The sequence below is a fragment of the Glycine max genome, chromosome 3 (genome assembly GCF_000004515.6).
Source record: "Glycine max cultivar Williams 82 chromosome 3, Glycine_max_v4.0, whole genome shotgun sequence".
NCBI classification, from domain to species: Eukaryota; Viridiplantae; Streptophyta; class Magnoliopsida; order Fabales; family Fabaceae; genus Glycine; species Glycine max.
The window spans coordinates 42,549,811-42,571,738 of record NC_016090.4 but is presented as its reverse complement, the minus strand read 5'-3'; the positions used below and the strand labels follow the sequence as shown (position 1 = coordinate 42,571,738).

The 21,928-nt window shown below is 34.3% G+C and overlaps 4 protein-coding genes and 1 non-coding gene across 6 annotated transcripts; 3 read left to right on the top strand and 2 right to left on the bottom strand.

Annotated features, from left to right (window-relative positions):
- Nucleotides 1-262: 262 nt before the first annotated feature.
- On the bottom strand, nt 263-4,333 carry LOC100805203 (eukaryotic translation initiation factor 3 subunit C). Its single transcript, XM_003521463.5, has 4 exons — nt 4,206-4,333; nt 3,996-4,052; nt 2,096-3,886; nt 263-1,412 (listed from the first exon to the last, which is right to left on the bottom strand). Exons 2-4 carry the CDS (start codon nt 4,017-4,019, stop codon nt 447-449), a joined length of 2,781 nt encoding a protein of 926 aa, XP_003521511.1. The 5' UTR covers nt 4,020-4,052; nt 4,206-4,333; the 3' UTR covers nt 263-446.
- A 1,453-nt stretch (nt 4,334-5,786) lies between these two features.
- Nucleotides 5,787-12,753, top strand: LOC100805745 (rhomboid-like protein 15). Its single transcript, XM_003521464.5, has 13 exons — nt 5,787-6,746; nt 7,115-7,280; nt 7,775-8,078; nt 8,461-8,493; nt 8,578-8,669; nt 8,775-8,848; nt 9,436-9,530; nt 9,626-9,695; nt 10,746-10,924; nt 11,669-11,720; nt 11,808-11,864; nt 12,330-12,404; nt 12,513-12,753. The coding sequence occupies exons 1-13, from the start codon at nt 6,705-6,707 to the stop codon at nt 12,516-12,518; spliced, it is 1,245 nt and encodes a 414-aa protein (XP_003521512.1). The 5' UTR covers nt 5,787-6,704; the 3' UTR covers nt 12,519-12,753.
- Nucleotides 12,754-15,720: 2,967 nt separating this feature from the next.
- LOC102664376 (MATH domain and coiled-coil domain-containing protein At3g58270) lies at nt 15,721-18,033 on the top strand. Its single transcript, XM_006577047.4, has 4 exons — nt 15,721-15,911; nt 16,187-16,335; nt 16,492-16,646; nt 17,032-18,033. Exons 2-4 carry the CDS (start codon nt 16,214-16,216, stop codon nt 17,886-17,888), a joined length of 1,134 nt encoding a protein of 377 aa, XP_006577110.1. The 5' UTR covers nt 15,721-15,911; nt 16,187-16,213; the 3' UTR covers nt 17,889-18,033.
- A 542-nt stretch (nt 18,034-18,575) lies between these two features.
- Nucleotides 18,576-21,568, bottom strand: LOC100806270 (uncharacterized). Of its 2 annotated transcripts, none has more exons than XM_003521465.5 (9): nt 21,253-21,568; nt 20,973-21,173; nt 20,767-20,905; nt 20,407-20,477; nt 20,161-20,188; nt 19,988-20,055; nt 19,787-19,899; nt 19,277-19,376; nt 18,576-19,001 (listed from the first exon to the last, which is right to left on the bottom strand). In XM_003521465.5, the coding sequence occupies exons 1-9, from the start codon at nt 21,398-21,400 to the stop codon at nt 18,907-18,909; spliced, it is 963 nt and encodes a 320-aa protein (XP_003521513.2). In that variant the 5' UTR covers nt 21,401-21,568; the 3' UTR covers nt 18,576-18,906. The 2 variants fall into 2 exon arrangements, with proteins under 2 accessions (XP_003521513.2, XP_006577109.1); XM_006577046.3 differs by having other exon boundaries at nt 20,985-21,173; nt 21,253-21,430.
- Nucleotides 21,512-21,584, top strand: TRNAR-CCU (transfer RNA arginine (anticodon CCU)). Its single transcript has one exon. It is a non-coding gene; the product is annotated as a tRNA-Arg (tRNA).
- The last annotated feature ends 344 nt before the right edge of the window (nt 21,585-21,928 follow it).

The window sequence follows — 21,928 nt, the reverse complement described above, 5'->3', positions numbered from 1 at the left end:
AAGCTGTGTTATAGTAGAACAAGGTCTATGGACAAATTACAATGCGAACGTCTATATATTATCACTATACACAACAACAGATGCATCACAGAACATACACAATTTAGGAACCATTCATTTGATGTAAAATAGATTAATTGACAAGATGGCATCTTTGTACTAGCTCTATCTGATCATTCTCCTAAACTTGTATAAACCTTTAATACTTGTCTTGTTATGGTTAATCAAATTCAAACAGAATAAACCCAGGGGGAAATCGGTGTAAAATGAAAGCAAGCTCCGATTATAACAAATCCAGACAAAATCCACAAGCTCCGATCATACATTTCAATGCAAATTTAGACAAAATCCAGAAGTAAAATGTTACAGAAATGAAAACCAGAAATGCTATAGTGCATTTAGTCAAATTATCAAAACTGGCGTACAGAAGATAATTTTGAACTTCTCTAAGCACGAACACCCTTAAGGCTAACCATGCGTGTAGATACATCGCCATGGGGTCCCCTCAATGCTGAACCCCCCTGATATCGTCCACTCTGATAGCCAGCACCTGATCCTCGTCCCGATCGATCCCTGGAATAGCCACTCCCTTGGCCTAATGCCATTGGCCTTCCACCACCACCAACATATCCTGCACGCCCACTGCTTTGCCTTGGCTGAGAAAGGGACAGGTCTTGCCATCTACCACCTGACGAGGCTGTTCCACTACCAGCAGCGGCAGCGGCATAGTCCTGGCCATCTCTGCGCCTTAGAGGCAGATCCAATCCACCACCACCTATCCTTGCCTCTGTTGCTCTTTCATTACTCTCTGCAAGGATAGATAATTTCTCTGTCAACTGGAATGCCAAGGCCTGCAGCCTAGAGTGTTCAACATCTTGGAAAAGAATGCACCCAGTTGGCTGGTCCCAGCTTGCATGAAGCTCCTCATTGATCATCATCCTACTGACAATGCTATGAGTGCAAGAAACAGGGAGATCAAAAAATTTTGTGAGCTGATCCAGGCTCAAGGATTCATAAGATGAAGAGAAGGTAAAGAGGTATGTCCTCAATGCCTCCTCCTTGATTTTGTCCTTAAGCATTTCAAGCACAGTGTCTCGATTTCTCACAAATTTCCACACATCAAGAGACACAATAATGTCAAAAGCCTTCTGGAAGTCTCCCTTGCTAAGAAACCTCGTGGCAGCCATAACATGATCTCTTACATTTTCTGGTGGACCAGTGAATGTTTGTCTGTCACTCACCTCAAGCAAGCGACGGAAAGTCTTAGATATGAGTTTGCGTTTTGCATCATGAACATTGGCTGCCATATTAGGAACTTCCAGCAGCATAGCAGATACAAGATGTACTGTCTCCAGGAGCTCAAGATTGATGTGCATATGATAAGGCATTTGCCGTCTTCTTTCCAACCTTTCCTGAGAATTGAAAATAGTAGTTAACTGCAATGCCAAATGTAATTCTCACAATTTTAAAACAAATGCAACATTTAGAAAAACATTGGAAATTTTACTATGCCCCAAAAACTGTATTTATCTGCTACATTGATCACTCATATAAGACTAAAATAACTAATAACTTTGGAGCATTAAAAGGCACGAGATGAAAAGTCAGAGACTATCATGTTGAGTATCATAATAACTTTAGAAAAAAAGGATATCCAGCTGAGTATAATCATGTTGAACAAATTATTATCACAGGTTCACATTACTTCAGTTTCTTTTACTTTTGCTACACATTCTTGAAATGAAACCATTTTCTTATGAAAATGTTTACCTCTTGAGTGTTTGTGATCTGTGCATCTAATCAGTTGCTTGCAATCCATGTATATATGAAAATACAGTTTCACCCAACAATAAAAATGTAACACTTAATGCTTAACTGTTGACTGGGAGTGCAGATCTTGGTATTTTGAGACGCTTTTCAATTTTGAAAACAAAATGGTACAAGCACAATAGCACAAACATACATGCATTTGTACATCTTTCACCTACTCTCTTGGTCACATCACAATAAATGCATTGAACTCTAAGATCAGCACCTAAAAAACTTCCACCATATCATAAAACAGCCATTTGTAAAAAAGGGAGGGCGGCAGTACCTGTTCTGGAGTCTTCTCATGATAGCGACTTTGTGACACACCTTGTGCAAGTAACTCTTTCACCCTCCCACCAGAGTACAGTTCAGACAGGCAGCCATGGGCTTCAGAAATCAGTCCAACCCGAAAAGCACATAAACCCAACTGTGACATAGCTCTGTTAAAAAGTATCTGCGTTGAAATGTCCATATGTTGAACACTATCTTGCAGATGACTCATAAGCAGCAGATCACGGGCAATTGAGAATTCATCAAGAAGAGCATGGTGGTATATATCACAGAGCATTGCACGTGCTTTAGTTCGCTCATCGCCGTACTTGTATATCAATGATACCAATACATCCATTATGGTCCTGCTATTCTCAGGGAAGGTGGGCTTCCGGGCCACAACCTCTGGGGTAGCAACAAATGCAGTGGGAATTCTTGATTCCTCAAATCCTTTCTCCTCACTTGCCTCCACTCCATTATCTCCATCCTCTGTCAGCTCAGTCAATTTTTTCATTGCAACATAAACCTCTTGTGGTTTGTAGTAAATGAGCTCAACCCTCCTCAAGGCCACCTTAGATGCAGCTTTGAAATTTCCAACTCTTTCAAGATATTCCTGAACATTCTGGGCAAGAACCAGAAACAAGGGCTCATCCCTGAGTCTCTCAACATAGTCCCGGGTATGAGGATCTATGCACTGCAAGCTCTTGAAAAATTCAACATCAATTCTTTCTAAGAAAGCAACCAAGTTACCCCAAACCCGAATCGGCCCATTATAGTCAACCCCTTTCTGAGTCTCATTCTCATCTGGTTCCACCGAATCATCAACCACTATGTTTGGATGCTGCACTAGAATATCAAGAATGACAAGCATGTTTTGCACACATTTTTTCCATACATTTATGGGCATGTGCCCATTGAGCCCTGGATTAACATCAAACTGGGCAGAAACCACACTGAACAGAATTTCCAGCTTCTGTGCAGCTGTCTTCGCAACCTTCGTTAAGAAAGTAAGCTGCTCAACCTGTTCAAATCTGCCAGTGCCCTTCCGGCCCCTAGCAGCCACAACCTCTTTGAACTTCTTGTTGACAGTGTCCCACGTGATCTCACTAGGGTCTTTCATAAACTGTTTATCCAAAAGCCGGTCCTTCTTGCTAAGCTTTTGGTCCCAAGGACCATCACCAGCATCTTGCTTTTCATTGTCATACTGAGAGGCTTCAGAATCAGATTTTGCTTCCGGAAGCTGCTCCGGCTCAATATCATCACTCTCATACTCGTCCTCGCTCTCCTCCTCTTCCTTTTCCTCCTCACTCTCAGGATTCTCCCTGCATTTGGTAATCAACTCCTCATACTGCTTATTATTCTTCTTCAACTTCTGCTTCATGGAGTTCAAGGCCTTGGCATTGCTACTACTCATCTTCTTCTTGGCATCCTTATTAGCCAAAGCCTGAACCAAGAAATCGTCCAGCATCACAAGCGCCTTGATGTACAGATTCGGAACCTTCTCAGACTCGGTGACACGCATGACCTTCTCAAGCTGTTTGTTAATCTTGTCAAAGCTCTCTTGCAAACTCACCCAGTCATTGATCTTGATGGCATTCTTCATCTGGTCAACAGTGGATACCATCTCCTCGAATCGCTTATCTTTCGCCGACCTCACAACGCGCTTTTGGCCATCGGAATCATCACTGTCACTTGCATTGTCCACAAAGTACTTGCTTGTCACGTCTTGATTCGGAGCTTGTTCACCCGCCGAGTGTTCATCTTCCTCACCATAATCACTCTCCTCCTCCTCGGAATCACTTCCACCCTACAATTCAGTAAACAACAATTAAATAGCAGACTTTGATACGACATAATAACTTGCTTAACCTAACGGAGCAAATAATCGAAACATAAATTGAGAATTTAGTAAACACCTGAGTCCAGAATCTTGAAGCCATCTTCTGTCAAAAGTCGTGAGTAGCGTCAAGAATCTGCGAATGAACACAACGGTATTAGATTGTAATTGCGTCATGATTCGTAAAACGAAAGCATAAATCAGACAAAAAAATGTATATATTCAGATGCAAACAAAAATCGAGGAAGAAGAAGGAACAAGAAAACCGCAGCGTTGAATTTGTGCGTACCGGTTTTGCAAGCGGCGTGTGCTCTGTAAGAGAAGGAGAGAACAAAGAAACAGAAGCGGCGGCTACGGATTCTAGTAAAAACACAGATACTTGTGCTTAGGGTTTTGCTGTTTAACATTTGGGCCGTTGGGCCAAACCCATCTTTAACATGAATCAAAAATAAAAATTAATATATGATGGTATATTAATTTGTATGATAAATAAATAAAAATTATATAAAACATTTAAATTAAAATTAAATTTGTTGCATTTTTTATTTTTATGTTTTTTTTATCTTATATTTTGTTTGGATATCAAATAAAATGAAAAAAAACGAATAATGCTAAAAAATATGTTAATTAGATAATTAAATAAGAATGAAAGAAGCCTAAAATAAATATATGATTTAGACAAACAGAAAAGACAGCGAAAACAAATAAATCAATAGTATAAAAGGCGTTTTCTTGACATAAAATTATTGACTATTATTTTTTATTTATAAAAAACTACATTATTTAAAAAAATATCCTTCCTCTCTTCACCTACTTGAAGATGAAGTTGATTTTTGACATATTTGTTTAAAAAAATTAAAAATATATATTTTAATGAAATAAGTATTTTTTATGTATTTGTTTAAACTTTGACTAGAATAAAAAAAAAATTCTAAGAACTAAATCCTGAATTTGTTAGTTAAAATTATTATTCAGTAAAATCATTTAAAAAATAAGTAAATTTTTAATTTGTTGTGTTATTTTTAAAAGTAACTTTCATAGAATTTGATAATTATTGGTCAAGGAGAGTAAAATATTAACTAGTAAATATATTAGCATAGCACACATGGTTGGTTAAATGTTCTTACATCCAAGTCACAATGATGGTTGAGCCGAAATAAACATTTCATATGTGAAGTTTTTTTTTTGTACAAAATTAGGTTTTAGTCCATGCAAGCACGAGATTATTTTTTTATTTCATTAATTTATATTTATATTCATATATAAACATTTTTTCAACATAAATTGATACACCAAACCAATATATATTTGGAAATTGAAGAGGTTTAATAAAATTAAAGCCATAAATTAAAAAATGCGTACAAAATATCATTTTTTTATAGTAATCAAACAATAGTTGCATTTTATTAACTTATTGCAAATTATATATTGTTTAGACTTTTTATTGTTTTATACCAATAAATGATAGGAACTAAGATATTATGTCTTTTGCAACAAATATTCTTCACAGGTATGGACCTCCTATATTTCTCTTGTTTTCACAATTTGTTTTTAATTTCATTTAGAAATCCAAGTAAAAAAAATGTAGTTTCAATTATTAAATACAGTGTACAGTGATGTTGATAAGCATTTTATAAAAAAATGATAATTGTGACTTTTCATTAAAAAATGATATCATTAGTATATGTCCATTAAATAATTATACGATAGATAAAGTGACACATCATTATTGTCACACAATCCTTGTTAATTTTTAACAAATTAATTGATATTTTTATTATTATTAGTAGAATCGACTAATTCAGTGTCCGTGCTTAACACTTTCACTCCTTTGCTATGTCAAGTCTTTCCCCTCCTTAAACAACAATGTTGATGGATTTGAAGCAACATATCAAACCAAGTCACAACACTCTTAACCTCCTCGCCCTCACCCACATCCACTCCTACCACACCTGCAACCTTAACCCCGCGTGGTACCACACGCCTCTTTTCTACTTTGCCAAATTCCTTCCATTCAAATTCTTTGGTTTCGACTTCTCCCTCCTCCACATCCTCCACCCTGACACCACCCTCACCTTCCATGTCACCTCTATCGATGCCTGTTATTGCCCCAATCGGTAATCTTATCACTTCCAACTCTATCCTACTTTTCATTTTGTAACTTACCTTTTGTACAAACTTAAATTTGAAGTTAGCATCGATTGAGCTGACTCTAACAACGACAATAAAAAAATTAGACAGAGTCTATTAAAGTTTGACATGGTAATAATACAATAGTGGAATGTGTCATTCTGTTTACATGTCATCACTTGATTGACAACACTAACAACATATATAAAAATCGATTATAAAAAATATTATAGGTACTAAAAGAAAAAAAATTAAGCAGTAATACGAAAAATATATTTAAGTTTATAATTTTTAATAAATAATATTCTAATTAAACAATTATGGATATACTTTTTCTCATTCTCCGTCTAATAGTCAAATTTCAAATAAAATCATAATTTTGTTTTACTAACACTAATAACAATGTTGAAACGCATTGTAAACCTTGCGATTTGTTTGGAGGTTGGTAAGAGGGTGAAATCCGAACCCAGCATCCCCCAACAAAGTGAAGAAAAGAGAAGTAGGCTCTACGGTTTTCGCGAGTCAAAATCCGAATCAGCAACTCCAATCCAAAACCGGTTATCCGAATTGAAATTTATAAAAAAGTATCAAATACCCCGTGTCTGTTAGTTAATCAGAGAGAGTAGTGAGCCAAAGCTGCGAAGTTAAACTTGGTTGCATGCGAAGAGCAAGAAATATGAGACCAAACATCGTTTCTGAGGTAATCTCCGATCCATTTCCCTATTTACTTCGACCATCGTTTCGTTTCTCTCACAATTTTGAGGTTAGATGCCACCACACTTCACTCAGCACTCAGCGTAGTAGCTGAACTGAGAATCCTCGTTTCTGGTCCGAGATCCCGTAGTGTCTGTGATAATTTCGGTCATTGTTTCACTTTCAGTTCTGTTCTGTACGATTCGTGTCTGTCAAATGAAATGAAACAACCTTTAGATCTCAATTTATAGTTTGCTATGTTTCTATATTGGGATTCGCTGATTCTATTAAGTGTTTTGATAGAATGGTTAGGTAGAGATTTTCCTTCATTGATGTTATTGTGATTAATTGTGCTTGATTGCTTAATTGACTCAGGCCGGGTTTCCTACTAGGATGAGCCAATGGTGGGAAAGCATTCCGTTTCTCACTTCTGCAGTGGTGGTTGTCTGTGGAGTCATTTACTTGATTTGTCTTTTGGTTGGATATGATTCCTTCTACGAGGTTTGCTTCTTGCCATCTGCGGTTGTGTCACGGTTTCAAGGTATATTTCTTTGGACAAAACTTGCATACAGTTCTTTAGGTGCAATTGGTGCTGTTTTCAGTTAGAATTGGAGTTTCATTTCAATAATCTACAGAATCCTTTAATGCAAATCTATATTATGTGGACTTCTAAAGTGAAACTCCAATTCTGATTGGAAAACAACATCAAAAACCAAGGAACTGTATCTAAGCTTTTTCCTATTTTCTTCTTCGAATTGTATTATACTGTTCAATCAATGTAGTGTCTGGACAAGCTTGTGCAAACATCATAATGCAGAAAACTAAACCCATTCGTATATTGAATTTGATTCTAGCAGGTGCTATTAACTGGGTTAGTTGGTTTGAAAGCTGCTTGCTATATCTGAGAACTATCTTTTCTAAATATTGTTGAAAGTTCAAACTTGTGCTCTTGGTCTTGTTTTCCTTGTAGCAGTTGCTTTCGTTTTGTGGTTGTCTGATTGCTCCTCTCAGAATCATTTGTTTTTTGACATGCAGTTTACAGGATTTATACCTCCATTCTTTTCCATGGTTCACTGCTTCATGTTGTCTTCAACATGATGGCTTTAGTTCCCCTGGGCTCTGAGCTGGAGAGGATCATGGGCTCAGTTCGCTTGCTTTATGTCATTATTTTGGTGGCTACAAGCAATGCCATATTCCATGTTCTCATAGCACTGCTGGTGGCGCACAATCCTTTACTTACATATGATTACCTCATGAATGAGTGTGCGATAGGCTTCTCAGGAGTTCTATTTTCAATGATTGTTATAGAGACAAGCCTGAGTGGAGTTCAATCAAGGAGGTTAGCTACATAAATATTACTGTTGTGCAGGAAATTTGCCACTGTTGGGAAAATGCAATTTAGTATGTTAATCACCTTTTTCTTCAAGATAATTTTGCAGAAACCATGTTTTGGAAGCTGTCCAAGATGCTGAAATAGTAACATTGTTTAATATTGTTTTCAGAAATGATGCTAATGATTGTTTTGTGAAAGTTATCTCCAATCACATTTATTCTGTTTTATTAGTACACTTTTGCCAACCAGTTCACCGTGCAATGATTTTCTTAACTGGTTTTTACTAAAAAAGCTCTATACATTCAATAGATGTGCCATGTTACATAACGTATCATCATCAATCATTAAGGGTTCACTAATTTAGTAACTTGTTCTATTCATTCTGCAGTGTGTTTGGATTGTTTAATGTGCCTGCCAAGTGGTGAGTATGACCTTTTATTGAACTTATTTCTTGATTTTTATCTTGATAATTCCCTTTTGTGATAATTGGACATATTATGTTTAGGTATGCATTCTTTTTGTTGGTAGTGTTCCAGCTTCTCATGCAAAATGTCTCACTACTTGGACACCTTTGTGGCATTTTATCTGGGTTTGCATGTTAGATTTCACTCTTTTTTTCCTTCTCTGTTTTTATTTTTGATTTTTGCAAAAAAAATTGAGCAATTATCTCTTGTTTGGATGATGCTATGCTTAATGTTTCAGATACATATGGCTTGTTTAATTTCCTCATACCTGGGACATCATTTTATTCTTCCATTGAGTCCTCCTCCTGGTTTGTAAGTATCTTTCTGGAATAGGCTTTGGTAGTGCACCAAGATGGGAAAAGTTTTAATTGCTAGTTCCATGATATTAAGTTCAATGTCCAAGGGACTGTCAAATCCAGATAAAATATGTATTATCAAATGCTGTCTATACCCCCCCCAACCCCTGTTCTGCAGACATGCATAGTTTTAAATTAATTTTTTTTTCTTAATTGCATATTGACTCAATTAACCACTGGAGTTGTTAATGTATTTGATTTCAACAATTCTCCCCTTTTTGGGGGGCTAAATGAATTCACAAAATGGATTGATGTGCTGAACAAGTTGTGATTGACTGGAATGTGAACGAATATTTTTATATTATATCTTGGTAACTTCTTTTATTTTAAAATGAAAAACAAAAATAAAAAAGGCATCTGCTAGATATTCATTCTATGAAAATACATGCATATATATATATATATATATATATATATATATATATATATATATATATATATATATATATATATATATATATATATATATATATATATATATATATATATATATATCTTATGTGGACTTTTACTAGTATATATGCTTGTTCTCTTGACTTTCAGTCATCATGTGTGAGACGTCCAAAATTTATTGTTTGCACTGGTGGAAATCCTTCGGGTTATATTCCTACACATACAAGCCAAAATTCAACAACCAGGTAAATACCAAATACTGTGGTTTTCACATGAAACCATACTAAATACTGTGGTTTTCACTAATCTACATTTTCAAATCTATACTTTCATGGGGTAGTGGATTACTTTCTGGAAATGTTTGGAGGAACCTATCATCATTTATGCCTCAAAGGGAAGTGTCTGCTCAGGTACGTGTGCCATCTTGTCTTATGAGTACTTTTGGTGGACTCTCAAATAGTCTTGTACATGTTTGCTGGTTTGATAACTATTTTTGTTTTTCTCATAATGTGAACAAATGCAACGAAATTGTTGTGTAATACTCATTCATGACAAGTGTACATGGACCTCTTATATGTGATCTGCTGATCTTTGAATCTAATCAAATTCTGTAGGGTTAATTTTATATAAGTTTGTTAGTTAGTACCCTGGTTATTTTGCACCAATATATGAAAAATGCAATGAATAGTTTTCTTGTGTGCATTTAGGTGCAAGTGTAAAGAGTGTGCTTGCATGTAGTCATTTAAAAGTGTCAGGTATTTTGACCTGGGATGATTCTTTTTTATATGAATTAATCTTTTATCTTCAACTCATTTGTTTTTTTAAAACATTATGTTGTATCCATTAGATTCATCTATACATCCATCATCCATAGGGCTTTGGCATCAGCAATTGGTATAAGAAAAAAAAATTATGTGCCTTTCTTATCTTTGAAAGTTCATTATTGGGAATATGAAATGTTACATAACATGATTTTGCCCTGTTCAAGTTGAATGATATATTGGGCCAGTTTGTTACAAATTAAAAAGAAGTGATTATGATGTAAAATAATCTTTTAATTTTAATCAGATTTTAGATTCTTTTAGCTTTTGATTGTTTTGAAAAGCTAAAACAATTTGATAAAAAAACTAAAAGTGATTATTTTTTAAAAAGGAAATGATTCTTTTACAAAAGTTGTAACAAATGGGCCCATTATCTTTCCATTTCAAGCCATTTATTAGCTGGCTTTGAATCTATTGATGCCCTGATGGTTAACAACAGCAGTTTTGATTGAGTAGTCAGTTAGTCAGTAAATTGAGGTTATGTCAAATTGAATTGAGAAGTTTAAAGTTCAAATTATATCCCTGCCTTAATACAAGTCATTTGTTTATTAGTTTTGTTCATGTATTCATATTTATATTCTTTGTGAGATGAAGGCTTCAATCTATTGACATTTGATTGTATTATGCGATACCTTGCAGTCAACTGAGGACAGTAGGTTCCCTGGGAGGGGAAGGACCCTTGGTGCTGTTCAAGGTCAAACTGCTTCTCATCTTCATTCAGATTCAAACCTTCAAGCTAGACTTTTGGAGGATAGCAGTCCCAATAGTCCTTTAGATTCATCCACTCCTAGTAATCCTCAACGGTTGTCTGAAGGAAGGTATGAGAGATTGTTTTGAGCATAATTGATAACTTATGATGGTTGCTATTTAGAAATAAAATTTTAATATGCTGACCACAATCATCTTTTCTTTTGAAGTTTGAACCTGTCATAATACCTACAATATTAGGCATAGACTGATAAATTCTTGGTTTTTTCCCCTTTCTAGGAATGACAATTTTCAACATGTACCCACCCAACACAAGTTATATTAGCTTGGCTTGTAAATGGGTTCCCTGTTTGACATGTAACAATAAGCTTATGGGGTCAAGTTGATCTGTCTAGCCTGAATTAATTCATGCAACACATATTGGTGCAATTATGTATAATAACTTCAAAAGTAATATTGAAAAAACATAAGAATGAGAGTATATTTATCTAGTTTAAGTTATAAAATACTTAAACACAATTTTAATTGTAAGCTATTTTAAACAGCATAAATATGTATTAACATCCAAAGAATTATAATAAAATGTAAATAATTCAACTTATATGTCCATAATTATTGGACGCCCAGATATATTCATAATGCATGTTAAACATATAAGCTTATAACATTTCCAGAATAAGAAATACATATACGATATTCTTTATAACCATTGTCCATGAATCTAGTAATATTAATGAAGGGTTCATTGAGTTGTAGATAGGTTGTTTTTCTAATCATTGTTTTACTTAAATTAAACTTATTAAGTTTGTGTTTCTGTATGAATGATGTTTACTTAATTTTCTAATTCAATTTAGGCATTCAGTTGACAATGTAGCTACAGCAGCTGCTGGTGTTCCACAGAATCAGGTCCCTTTACATACATACCTTAGTTGAAACTTTCTCTTGGTTAATATGGATGGTTAATATTTACTATTTCCCCCCCTATAAATGCAGGGTGCAGCTGTTTCGGAAGAAGGGATTAGAAAACTTGTATCAATGGGCTTTGATAGGGTAAAAATCAATTTCCTTATCTTTTCTATGGTCTGAAAATGGCTTGAAACTTTTTAAAACTTTCCTGTTTGTCCTTGGCTCCTTGCATATTATGCTTGCTCATCTGAGAATGGTTTTCTCATTCAAACAGATCCAGTGTCTAAAGTTATTGTTGTTTGATCTCCTTATGGGTCCTTCTCTGGTATTTCTTATCGGTCTCATGAAGAAGATCAATTTATTTTTTAACTTGATTATTTCTGTGGAGGAGTGATGTGTGTGTGTGAGAGAGAGAGAGTGAAATCTAGCTGAACAAGTCAAAGTGTTTTTTGATAAGTGATATCTGTTATAAAATATCTCCTACATAAAATTATTTTCTCAGATGCTGTGCATGGTGAGATATCATTCCGGTGCTTCTGCACCAAATGTAGATTGAAACCTACAGCTTAGTTCTATATTTTTTATGCCTTTGTCTTGGGCTGGTTTCAGACGCAGGTGGAAGTGGCACTGGCAGCTGCTGATGGTGATCTCAATGTGGCAGTGGAAATACTCATGAGCCAGCAGGTCCTAGTTGATCATTTCTTTATCTATAATTCTTTACACTTACATATTTATTTATTTGTTTTCTTGATTCTCTTTTTGTGAAAAATTCTTGGGCTATCTCATTTGCAGGGTTGAAAAAGAAAGCTTCTCTTGGATTCTCAGAGACTTCCCTGACGCTGTTAAATGAGTATGTCATTGCGCTTTATTCAATCACTGTATCTGTTTAATCTTTGGACCCTACAACAATTCGCTCACACCTGATAGCCATGCTAACGCCAATTAGCAGAAATTGAACATATGTAAATGATACAAGCAATGGTTAGGAATATGTTGTTAATTAAAGAAATAGTAAACATTTTGTTTCGCTCGATTTTTTTTCCCTTTCTCTTTTCCCACTTGAACATGTTTATACATACATATATAGAAAATGCCTCTAATGCCAGTGCCCAGCAGTAAAACATAAATTCAATTTTAGATCATTAATTAGTGTTGCCGCTTGCAGAAAGACACTAACTACATCTGATCTGGGGTTACAACTTAATGTTTGACTTTGAATTAAAAAAAATAAGATGATGTGAACGAGGATAATGGTTTAATTTGTGGAAAAATGATGTTTGTTTGGTAACCTAGAAATCTCAGTTTCTATAATTCTTCTTGGTCTTGTTGATTAGGATCTGACATTGGATAAGGAATTAATATTTAAAAACTTATTGAAAATTACGATGAGATGAGTTAATAATGTTTTTTTTTTACAATTTGTATTTTTGATTCTTTAAGTGTATTGGTTAGTATTTGTCTATTTTTTTAAAATAAGAATATAATTTAACTAGAAAACAAACATAATTAGCCACTCATGAGTAAGTTTTTCGTTTTAGTTTATTTATTGATATTGATTAATTAATTAAATAATATATGTGTATATATTTAATTAAAGTGCACTTTCTGGAGTTTATTCTCTTTAAAAAATGAATTGTCAGTGATGCTGAGTGGCCGTGCCGTGGGCCAGGATGGCCGAAGGTAATGGTGTCGCGGGGTGTTTGGTAATTTGATAAACTGATGGTGGTCACTGAAATTTGAAACGATAACGATTTAAATTTCTTATATTTGTTTTTTACTTCAATTTTTGTCCTTGGCTTAATTGAATTTTTGCATAATTGAATTATTACGTAATGGGGACAAACCATGTTAACATGATCTTCACGATTGTGATTTGTTCCCAGTCCTCCCTGCAAATGAGACAAACGAAACAAGCCTCGAAATTGAATGGTAATGAATCCTTACATTCACGAATTCATGAATTGAAGTTATTGGATGAATATTGAATATTGATGGTTCACATTTCGAATACATATTTTAAATCAGATTTATCAATATAAATTATGAGTAATCCAAGTTGTATTTAACGGTTGTGGTTAACTAAATTCTTGCCGATTCGAAAAATGAAGATTGGCTTTTGATAAAATCTTAAGGAAAATGCTAGTTGTTATGAAAACGTTTTCGTAAAATAATATACCAAGGAACTGATTCGTCGTTTTTTTTTCAAATTATATTGTTTCTTGAACTCTGTTGATTATAATCATATACATGTTATTGACACGTATGCGTTCGTGCAATTCATGCGTGAAAACTTTCTACACAATTGCAATCATATCTTAAAAGGTAATGGCAAGGTCCTTTTTTTTTTTTTTCCGGTAGTGGTAAGCTGATAAAATAAGTTAATTTTTGGTTAAAATGTATTTTTTATTTTTTATTTTTTTAAAATATGTAATTTTAGTCTTCTTATTTTTTAATTGATATATTTATTTTTTAAAAATTCATAATTTTAATTCTTTTATTTTTTTTAAAATATTTTATCCTCACTTTTTAAAAAATTTATAATTTTAGTTTCTTTTTTTAATTTCAGACTTGACTATATACTTTTATTTAATAAATTAAACTTATTAGTAATTAAATAATTAAAAAAAGTGTCTGCCAATATTTATATAATACATAAATTAACATTTGAAATTGACTATAAAAATCAAAATTATGAATTTTTTAAAAATGAAAAATAAAATGTGTTAATTGAAAAATGAGAAATTAAAATCGTAAAATTTTTAAAAATGCATGATGAAATGTTTCAATTAAAAATAGAAGAACTAAAATTACATATTTAAGAAAATAGGGAGACAAAAATTACATTTTAACATTAATTTTTTAAGTTATATATTTTAATTTTTGGAGAAAAATTATAATCTAAGGATATATCCGTCATTCGTCAATTTGGCTGACTCTCCATCTCGCACCCATTGACTTAACTTTCAGAGTTTTATTGTGGATCGCAATTTCAGGATATTTTTAAAAATGAACAAAACTAGCAGCACATCTTATCCGAATAAATATTAATAACGGAACTGCTTGTATCGTATAAACTACAAAATTTATGACAGACGAATGTGAGAATTGAGATATGTACCGAAACTTCATCCAAAATGAGGTGACTTCAGTGGTTTATCCCATTGAATGTTCTACCATCTCATATTTCGTCTTTGTATCAAATCAAATAAATTCAGCTACGCTTTGGATGGATTTTTAAGTGGACTTAGTATTAAGTATTTGATTTTTATTAAAATTTAAATCTTATTGAGATCGAGAAATTTAAAATTGATCAATAGGCAGTTTTTTTTTTCAAAAAAAAAAATATTGAAAGAAGAAAAGGTAGTCTGGTTTGTGTTAACTGATAATCAAATAAAATAAGATGTGCTCTACTGAATTCTTAGGATAGAAGGTTCAATCAATTTAGCATCACTCAATATTCTATAGCAGACAAATTAGTTGACTCTTAAAAAAAAATTATATGTTTCACGATGGCTCTCAATAAAAATAATTCATTGTATTATGAATATTATTATTTTAATATTTGGTAGCTCTCATCTGTTTTCTCCTAAAAAAATATAGTATAGATTAGTTTTTTTTTCTATAAGGATATAGTTTTGAGAAAATAAATTTTCTACTTAGAATTTTAATGAGACGATATTTTATAATGTATTACGCGTGGAAGAATACTGATCCTCATGACTAATTTTGACTTTTGATACTTAATTAGTACTAAAAATAGGATATAAAACAGGAATATCACGATGGAAAAATGAAAAACCAACTAAATTTGCACTATTTCTCTTCTATTATTCAATTTATATGTATTTATTTTGGTTGATTTTAAAGTAGACTCCCTAAAATTTCATTTTTTATCTTATTGGTAATGGTCCTTTTCCCTCTAAATTATATGTCCCACGTTTGTGTGGAATATCTAAGTATAAAGTATAAACTTAGCTTCCTTCCTTTCATAACAATTCTGGTTGACTTGACTTCACTCTCATTATTTCATACTACTTCTTCCCTTTATTTTCCTTCCAATTATTCCCGGTCCTCACATTCATGACCTGCATATTTATACATTTTTCCATTGCCCCGGCAACGTTGGTGACGAGTGACGACCCTTTGAGGAGCTTGAGCCAATATTTTGGTTATCCAATCTTTTTCTGCAATGTCAGTGTTTGCCATTCCATTTCAAATTTGAATCCTTTAGGACTTTAGCTCCAGTACAAACAAAATTCACTTGTTTTTTCTACTTCTATGCTCATTCAGTAGTAATATTCATATATTAGTGTAGAGCACTTATAAATATTTCACTTCTGTGCTTAATTCTAATTCTTCGAGCCTTTGGTGCTATACTCGTGTGTGTGTGTCTACCCTTTTTATTATTTTCCATCTTGAAGTGTTCACTGTTTGGGTTTATTGACTTTATTCTTTTGTAATGGCAGCTTAGATGTAGCTACTAGAAGTCTAGAATGGACAATCAGAAGGGAACGAGTATTAGTTTTGAGACATTCACGTGGAAAATTGAAAATTTCTCAAAACAGAACACCAAGAAACTACAATCCAAGGCTTTCCGAATCCGAGGTTATAAATGGTACAGGGAAATTAGTTTGAAGTCTAAAATTTTGTTGTTTAATTTTAGATACACAAAGATTACAATAAGCCTAAAAGCATCGAATTTTTCTATATGTTGAACCTCCTATTTTACTTTTCATTATTAATTATGTTTTTCGTCTTAATTACCTTGCAGGCGGATTCGTTTGTATCCAATAATGAAGAATGTTGACCATTTTTCATTATATTTGATGATTGCGGATTCTTTACCTCCGTATGGATGGAACAGAAATACGTATTTCAAGTTGGCTCTAGTTAATCAATTGGATGTCAATAAGTCAGTTGTAAAGGGTAATATCAGTCTTACTAATTGTTCTCTTCTTTGCTGTTCTTGTAACATGATTTTGTCTTGGCAATGATGGTGTACATATATATACACTTGGTAATGATGGTTTCATAGAAGAAATTAGCATTACTCATTAACCATCATCTCTACAGAGTGGAAACCACTACGAGCATTTAGGTTCCAAACTTCAAGGAAGATATTTACTTAAACATGTCACATTTAGTGATATGAATTTGTTTATCTCATCTTACTCGCGCCGTATTTATATGTTGTATGTTTCACTTTTCATTAGTTACTTTTTAGAAGTAATTATCATTAACCAATTGGAATATTTGACCATATGTGATTCTAAATTTCTAATTCCTGATATGTATATTTGTACATTTTCAGAGACTCAGCAGAAGTTCAATGGTGGATATCGTAGCTGGGGCTCATCTTTTGTGAATCTTAGTGACTTCTATGACTCTAAACAAGGCTATCTTGTGAATGACACATGCATCATTGAAGCTCATGTTTGTGTCTCAGATCTTAGCACTCTTGAAGTTGAAGCTAACAATTTGAACAAAATCACTCCAACCAAAGACTCTAAATTAGGTGATCAAGCAGCAAGTAATTCAGAATCCACACAGCAGGAAGATGATAAAGAAACAGAAACAGAAATATCAGATGAGAGTGAGACACTTAGTTCTTCAACCTGTGGGTCTAGTCAAACAGAAGGGGAAGTTCAAAGTTCAGATTTGACACTAAAAGACCTTTTAGATTTGGCGAGTTTAGGAAAAGAAGAGGCTGCTTTTGTTCCACTGTTGGAGGAGGCATGCATATGGCATCCTTCCCTGATAAGGAGCCAGAGGAAAAGTTCAAGATGGTTTAAACTATGGGCATTCACATCTTTGGGCCAAGTTCTGCATTTACTCAAGACAAGTAAGGTGAAGGATATGAATGAAGATGCATGCAATCGCCTTCGAGGTTTATGGGAAGAACTTGTTAAGCACTCCGGATTTCAATTGTCTTGGTTGGAGCCTTATGTTCAATCTGCATTGGGTATGGAAGCTCATTTGGATAAAACAGGTGAAGTGAATAAACTCAAAGACAGTGTGGTTGCTTTGGAGATTAAAATGAAGAAGCTGAGGGGAGAATTGGAAGCTGCAGAAGCTGAGTTTGAGGTAGCAAGGAGGGCCTTGACTGAAGCACGAAAAGGTTTCATAGAGATGGATTTGAGTGCTGATTTAGGATATGCCATGTTTTAGCGCATTGCATATATAGTGATTAGTGAACTTGATTTTTCTCATAAGTTCCATTTCCTTGCAAATTATGGTGGGAAATGCCTTGGGTGCCCGCTGCTAATACTTCTCTGTATGTTTGATACTTACAATATGGGGTATGATTTTGGCTGATAACTTTTTTGTTTACACAAAGCAATTGTAGATGTTACCATTCAATCAAGTTTATGTACCATTGCTTTGTGACTTTTGCTGCTAATTTTTTTTTGTTCTGCGGCGGCAGTGGCCGGTTGAAACTAAAGCTCGTGCGATGGACCTTAAGCACAATCATGCGAGGTCGGATCTACAACGAGGAGGTCAGATCTGGCGGTGGAGGTGTCATACTCCACGGTAGAGGGGCGGCGGAGGGTGGTGGTGGTTATTGTGGAGGGGTGCAACACGGAGGATGGTGATGGTTATTGTGGAGGGGTGCGGTGATGAAGATTGTGGAGGAGGTGCGGTGGTGAGGGTGAAGGGTGGAGAAAGGAAGATGAAGAGGAGACAAATGAAGATGAAGAAGCAGACTGTGAGGGTTAAGTCAGAGGACGTTTTGGACAATTCGCTACAAATTTAACAACGTTATTGACTGTGATGATTTAGGTAAGGCAAAAGAAAAACATTTTAATTGAGGGGATATGAGTATAATAAGTCCTAAGTACAAGAGATGTTAATGTAATTTGCTAAAAAAAATTCTATCCAACGAGATCAAGCATCACATTACATTATCGTCAATAACACAGAACAATATGATTATTCAATCTTTGCCGTTACAAATAGAAGGAATATGTGGATATCAATCATACTCAGCCTCAAATAAAAGGGAATGGAGCAGAGAATTTTAAAAAATACCAGATGCCCAAACACTTCAAACAATGGCACTATTATGTTTATGTGTATTTAGTTATGTGCTGTGTTCGTGTACTGGGTCCGTTCTCCTTGGAATATGAATGCCAACGAAAAGGTGAACTAGGAGATGAAAAATATAGTTCTCCAATGGGTCTCGTATCTACAATACTCTGTACGATAGTAAACCATCAATCGTCTCAACAACCAATCGGTTCATCCGCACTAGAAGCAGCAAATATGATCTTGTTTTAGGACCTGAACAAACAGACAGCATCAATAAGTGTTTGGGGATACATGAAGCATTGTTGGTCTGGTTCAAAAATATTAGTGTCCTTATTAAGTGTTATAAAATAATATTGACTTTTGTGGAGTGATTCGTGTATATCGATGGTAAGTTGCTTGAACTAAAGACTACTCCCAATTTAAGGTCATACGTGTGATTAAACGATGGCAGAGAGATCTTGTTATGGGAAAAATCACGAGCAGCAAATTACCATTTTGCAATAGATTCTAATTTGAAAAAGAGCTACCTAATTCAAATGAAGGAATTTCATCTTGGTGGAAGTAGCTGCATCCATTGGTCTTCTTGCTTAGGCTTGAATTAATCTTACCAACAGCTACAAGTAGATCCTATGAGGTCGAGTTGGACAAAGAACCCCAAAAATATGTCAAATAGGTTAACAAATTTCTTACACGCAAGTGATTGTCAAGTGAAATCAAGACCCGTTTGATTTAAGAAAATGTTTTTTTTTTCCATTTCACATAATAATACAAGTGTCACGTTATTTTTACTCTATTTTTTGTTTTTAAATATTTATATAAAAATAATGAAAACAATAAAAATGTCATTATTTTTTGTACAAATATATTAAAAAATAAAACTAAAATAAGGCCACATATATGTAGTTATCAGTAAAAACAAAAAATCATATCCGTAGCTAGCCAACCAATTTAGCACATTAGCTACCCTATATCAATGTGGAAGAACTAACATCCCTGGTATATGAATGTTCGATATTGAATGCCATAAAAAACCTCACCTCCCATGATGTTAGACCCTTCATGTAGGCAGGAAGACATTCAAATTCGCTTTTCAATATCTTTAAGATGGGTCTGGGAGCTTCAGCTGACTTTATATTCTCCTTGTCTTGTTCTAAATTTTATTTTAGCAAAAAAGAATTCAATTAACAGTCTCCATATGATTAAGGTTAAACTCTTGAAACAGGCAATTATTCGATTACCATCAGATAAGAAGTTACTTCCTTCAGTGTCCGCATCATGTTGATGTTGCTGCTTAAATTCTTGTACTCTGTTCACCCATAGTTTGGGGAAGGAATGAGAATCATGTAGAAATTATCAATAGAAATGCAGAAAATCCCACAACAGGAAATGATATCCATAACTTTCAACTTACTTTTCAGGTTCTTGTGGTGACAAATCACCTGCATGCGTGGATGAAAAAAAATAGGGGTAAACATGGAATTAGCAAAATACTATTAATTTGAGAAGCTAAGGCTAGTTTTCATGTAATCAATAATATGACCAGTGGGCACAAGATAAATGTTAACAATAAAAGTACTTGCAACAAAATAAAAGCATGGAAATGGAATCCTTCCAAATCAACAAGCACTGCTTATGGAGGGAAGTGGCATTCACTAACCTTTAGATGCTAACATGGCCAGACATGTATCTGACAGCCCAAAGTTTTTCAAACTCAAAGATTCATCAAGTCTGAAGAGAATTAAGGGATCTAAAAAGCCTTATTGTTATAACAATCAACAAAACTGATCAATGATTCAACCATTATCATATTAATAGTGAATCTTTTTCAGAGCTTTAAACAAAAAAAATCGGGAAAGTAAAGTGCCAAAGTAAATAAAATGAATGAAAAATTGAAAAGACAATTGTATGCAAATTGTACTCGCTATCTTCCAGGACTTCAAATCAATCTAATATTCTAATTGCAGCATTTCATTCCATATAAAATTTGTTCAGAAGCTGAAAATCGTATTAAGGATACAAAGCATCTTCTTCTAAACTTTTGAAGCTAGAATCGGCGACGGAGAGTGATCCATAGAAAGAAGACGGACTATCTAATTTGTCTTCCGGATCTTGATGTTGTATATCCTCAGCTTCATCCTCCTCCTCAATATCCGAAACTAATTCAAGAAAATTCAATTTTAACGAAGCAGAAAACAGATAGAGATTTTATTTTTTTGGAAGTACCAGCACTATAACCGTAGCTCTGGAGACGATCTTGGATTTGAAAGAGATCGGAGTGGTTCTTCTTGTACAATTCGTTGCAGTGACCTAGGAGCTCTTCGAAAGAGACGGTGCCGAAGGACATGGAATCGAGCATGTCGAGGTCGGCGCTCGCGGTCGATACGCGGCGATTCAGGCATTGCACGAAGGTCGACGATGCGGAATCTGTTACGGTTATGGAAGAATTTGAATTTGAATTTTCTCAGCAAACAAACAGAACAATTAGAGAAAGAGAGAAGCGTACCGAGAGGAATAGGTCGGCGATCAATGGATTGTTTGAGAGCATCGGAAGAGGAGTGGAGGTGGTTGCAGAAAGCTGCCAACGCGTTGCAGAAGCTCGAAACCGGATCCTCCGCCATCGTCTTCTTCCTCTCTCTCTCTGCTAATTGCATTTCCTCTTTGCGACTATGCTTTCGAATTTTTCATCCAAAAGGCGTTTAGGCGGGATCTCCACATTTATACTTAATAAATATTATTACTGTTATGCAAGCTAATTTCAGCAAGCGCTTGTAGCTCAGTGGATAGAGCGTCTGTTTCCTAAGCAGAAGGTCGTAGGTTCGACCCCTACCTGGCGCGCTTTCCCTTTGATAAAGTAAATTATTTTGTCAACCTCTTTTTATCGTGTGTAGTCTATGTTCATAACTTTTATTACGTATATGTATAATTTTTTGTTCTGTTTTTTTTAATCTATTGAGATGTTAGAGCTTCCGCTCCCCAAACATATATATATGGTTCTTCGAATACTTTAAGATGTTAATCAAATGACCAAACTGTATTGGTTGAATTTTGGATAGAAAATCTTATAATATAAAAGACAATAATAGCACGTATCAATTCCAAAATCATATGGCCAATTTCTGTTGTCTATCTACTCAAACTATCACCGTATTTTATTGACAAATAACAATTTGATTGATTCA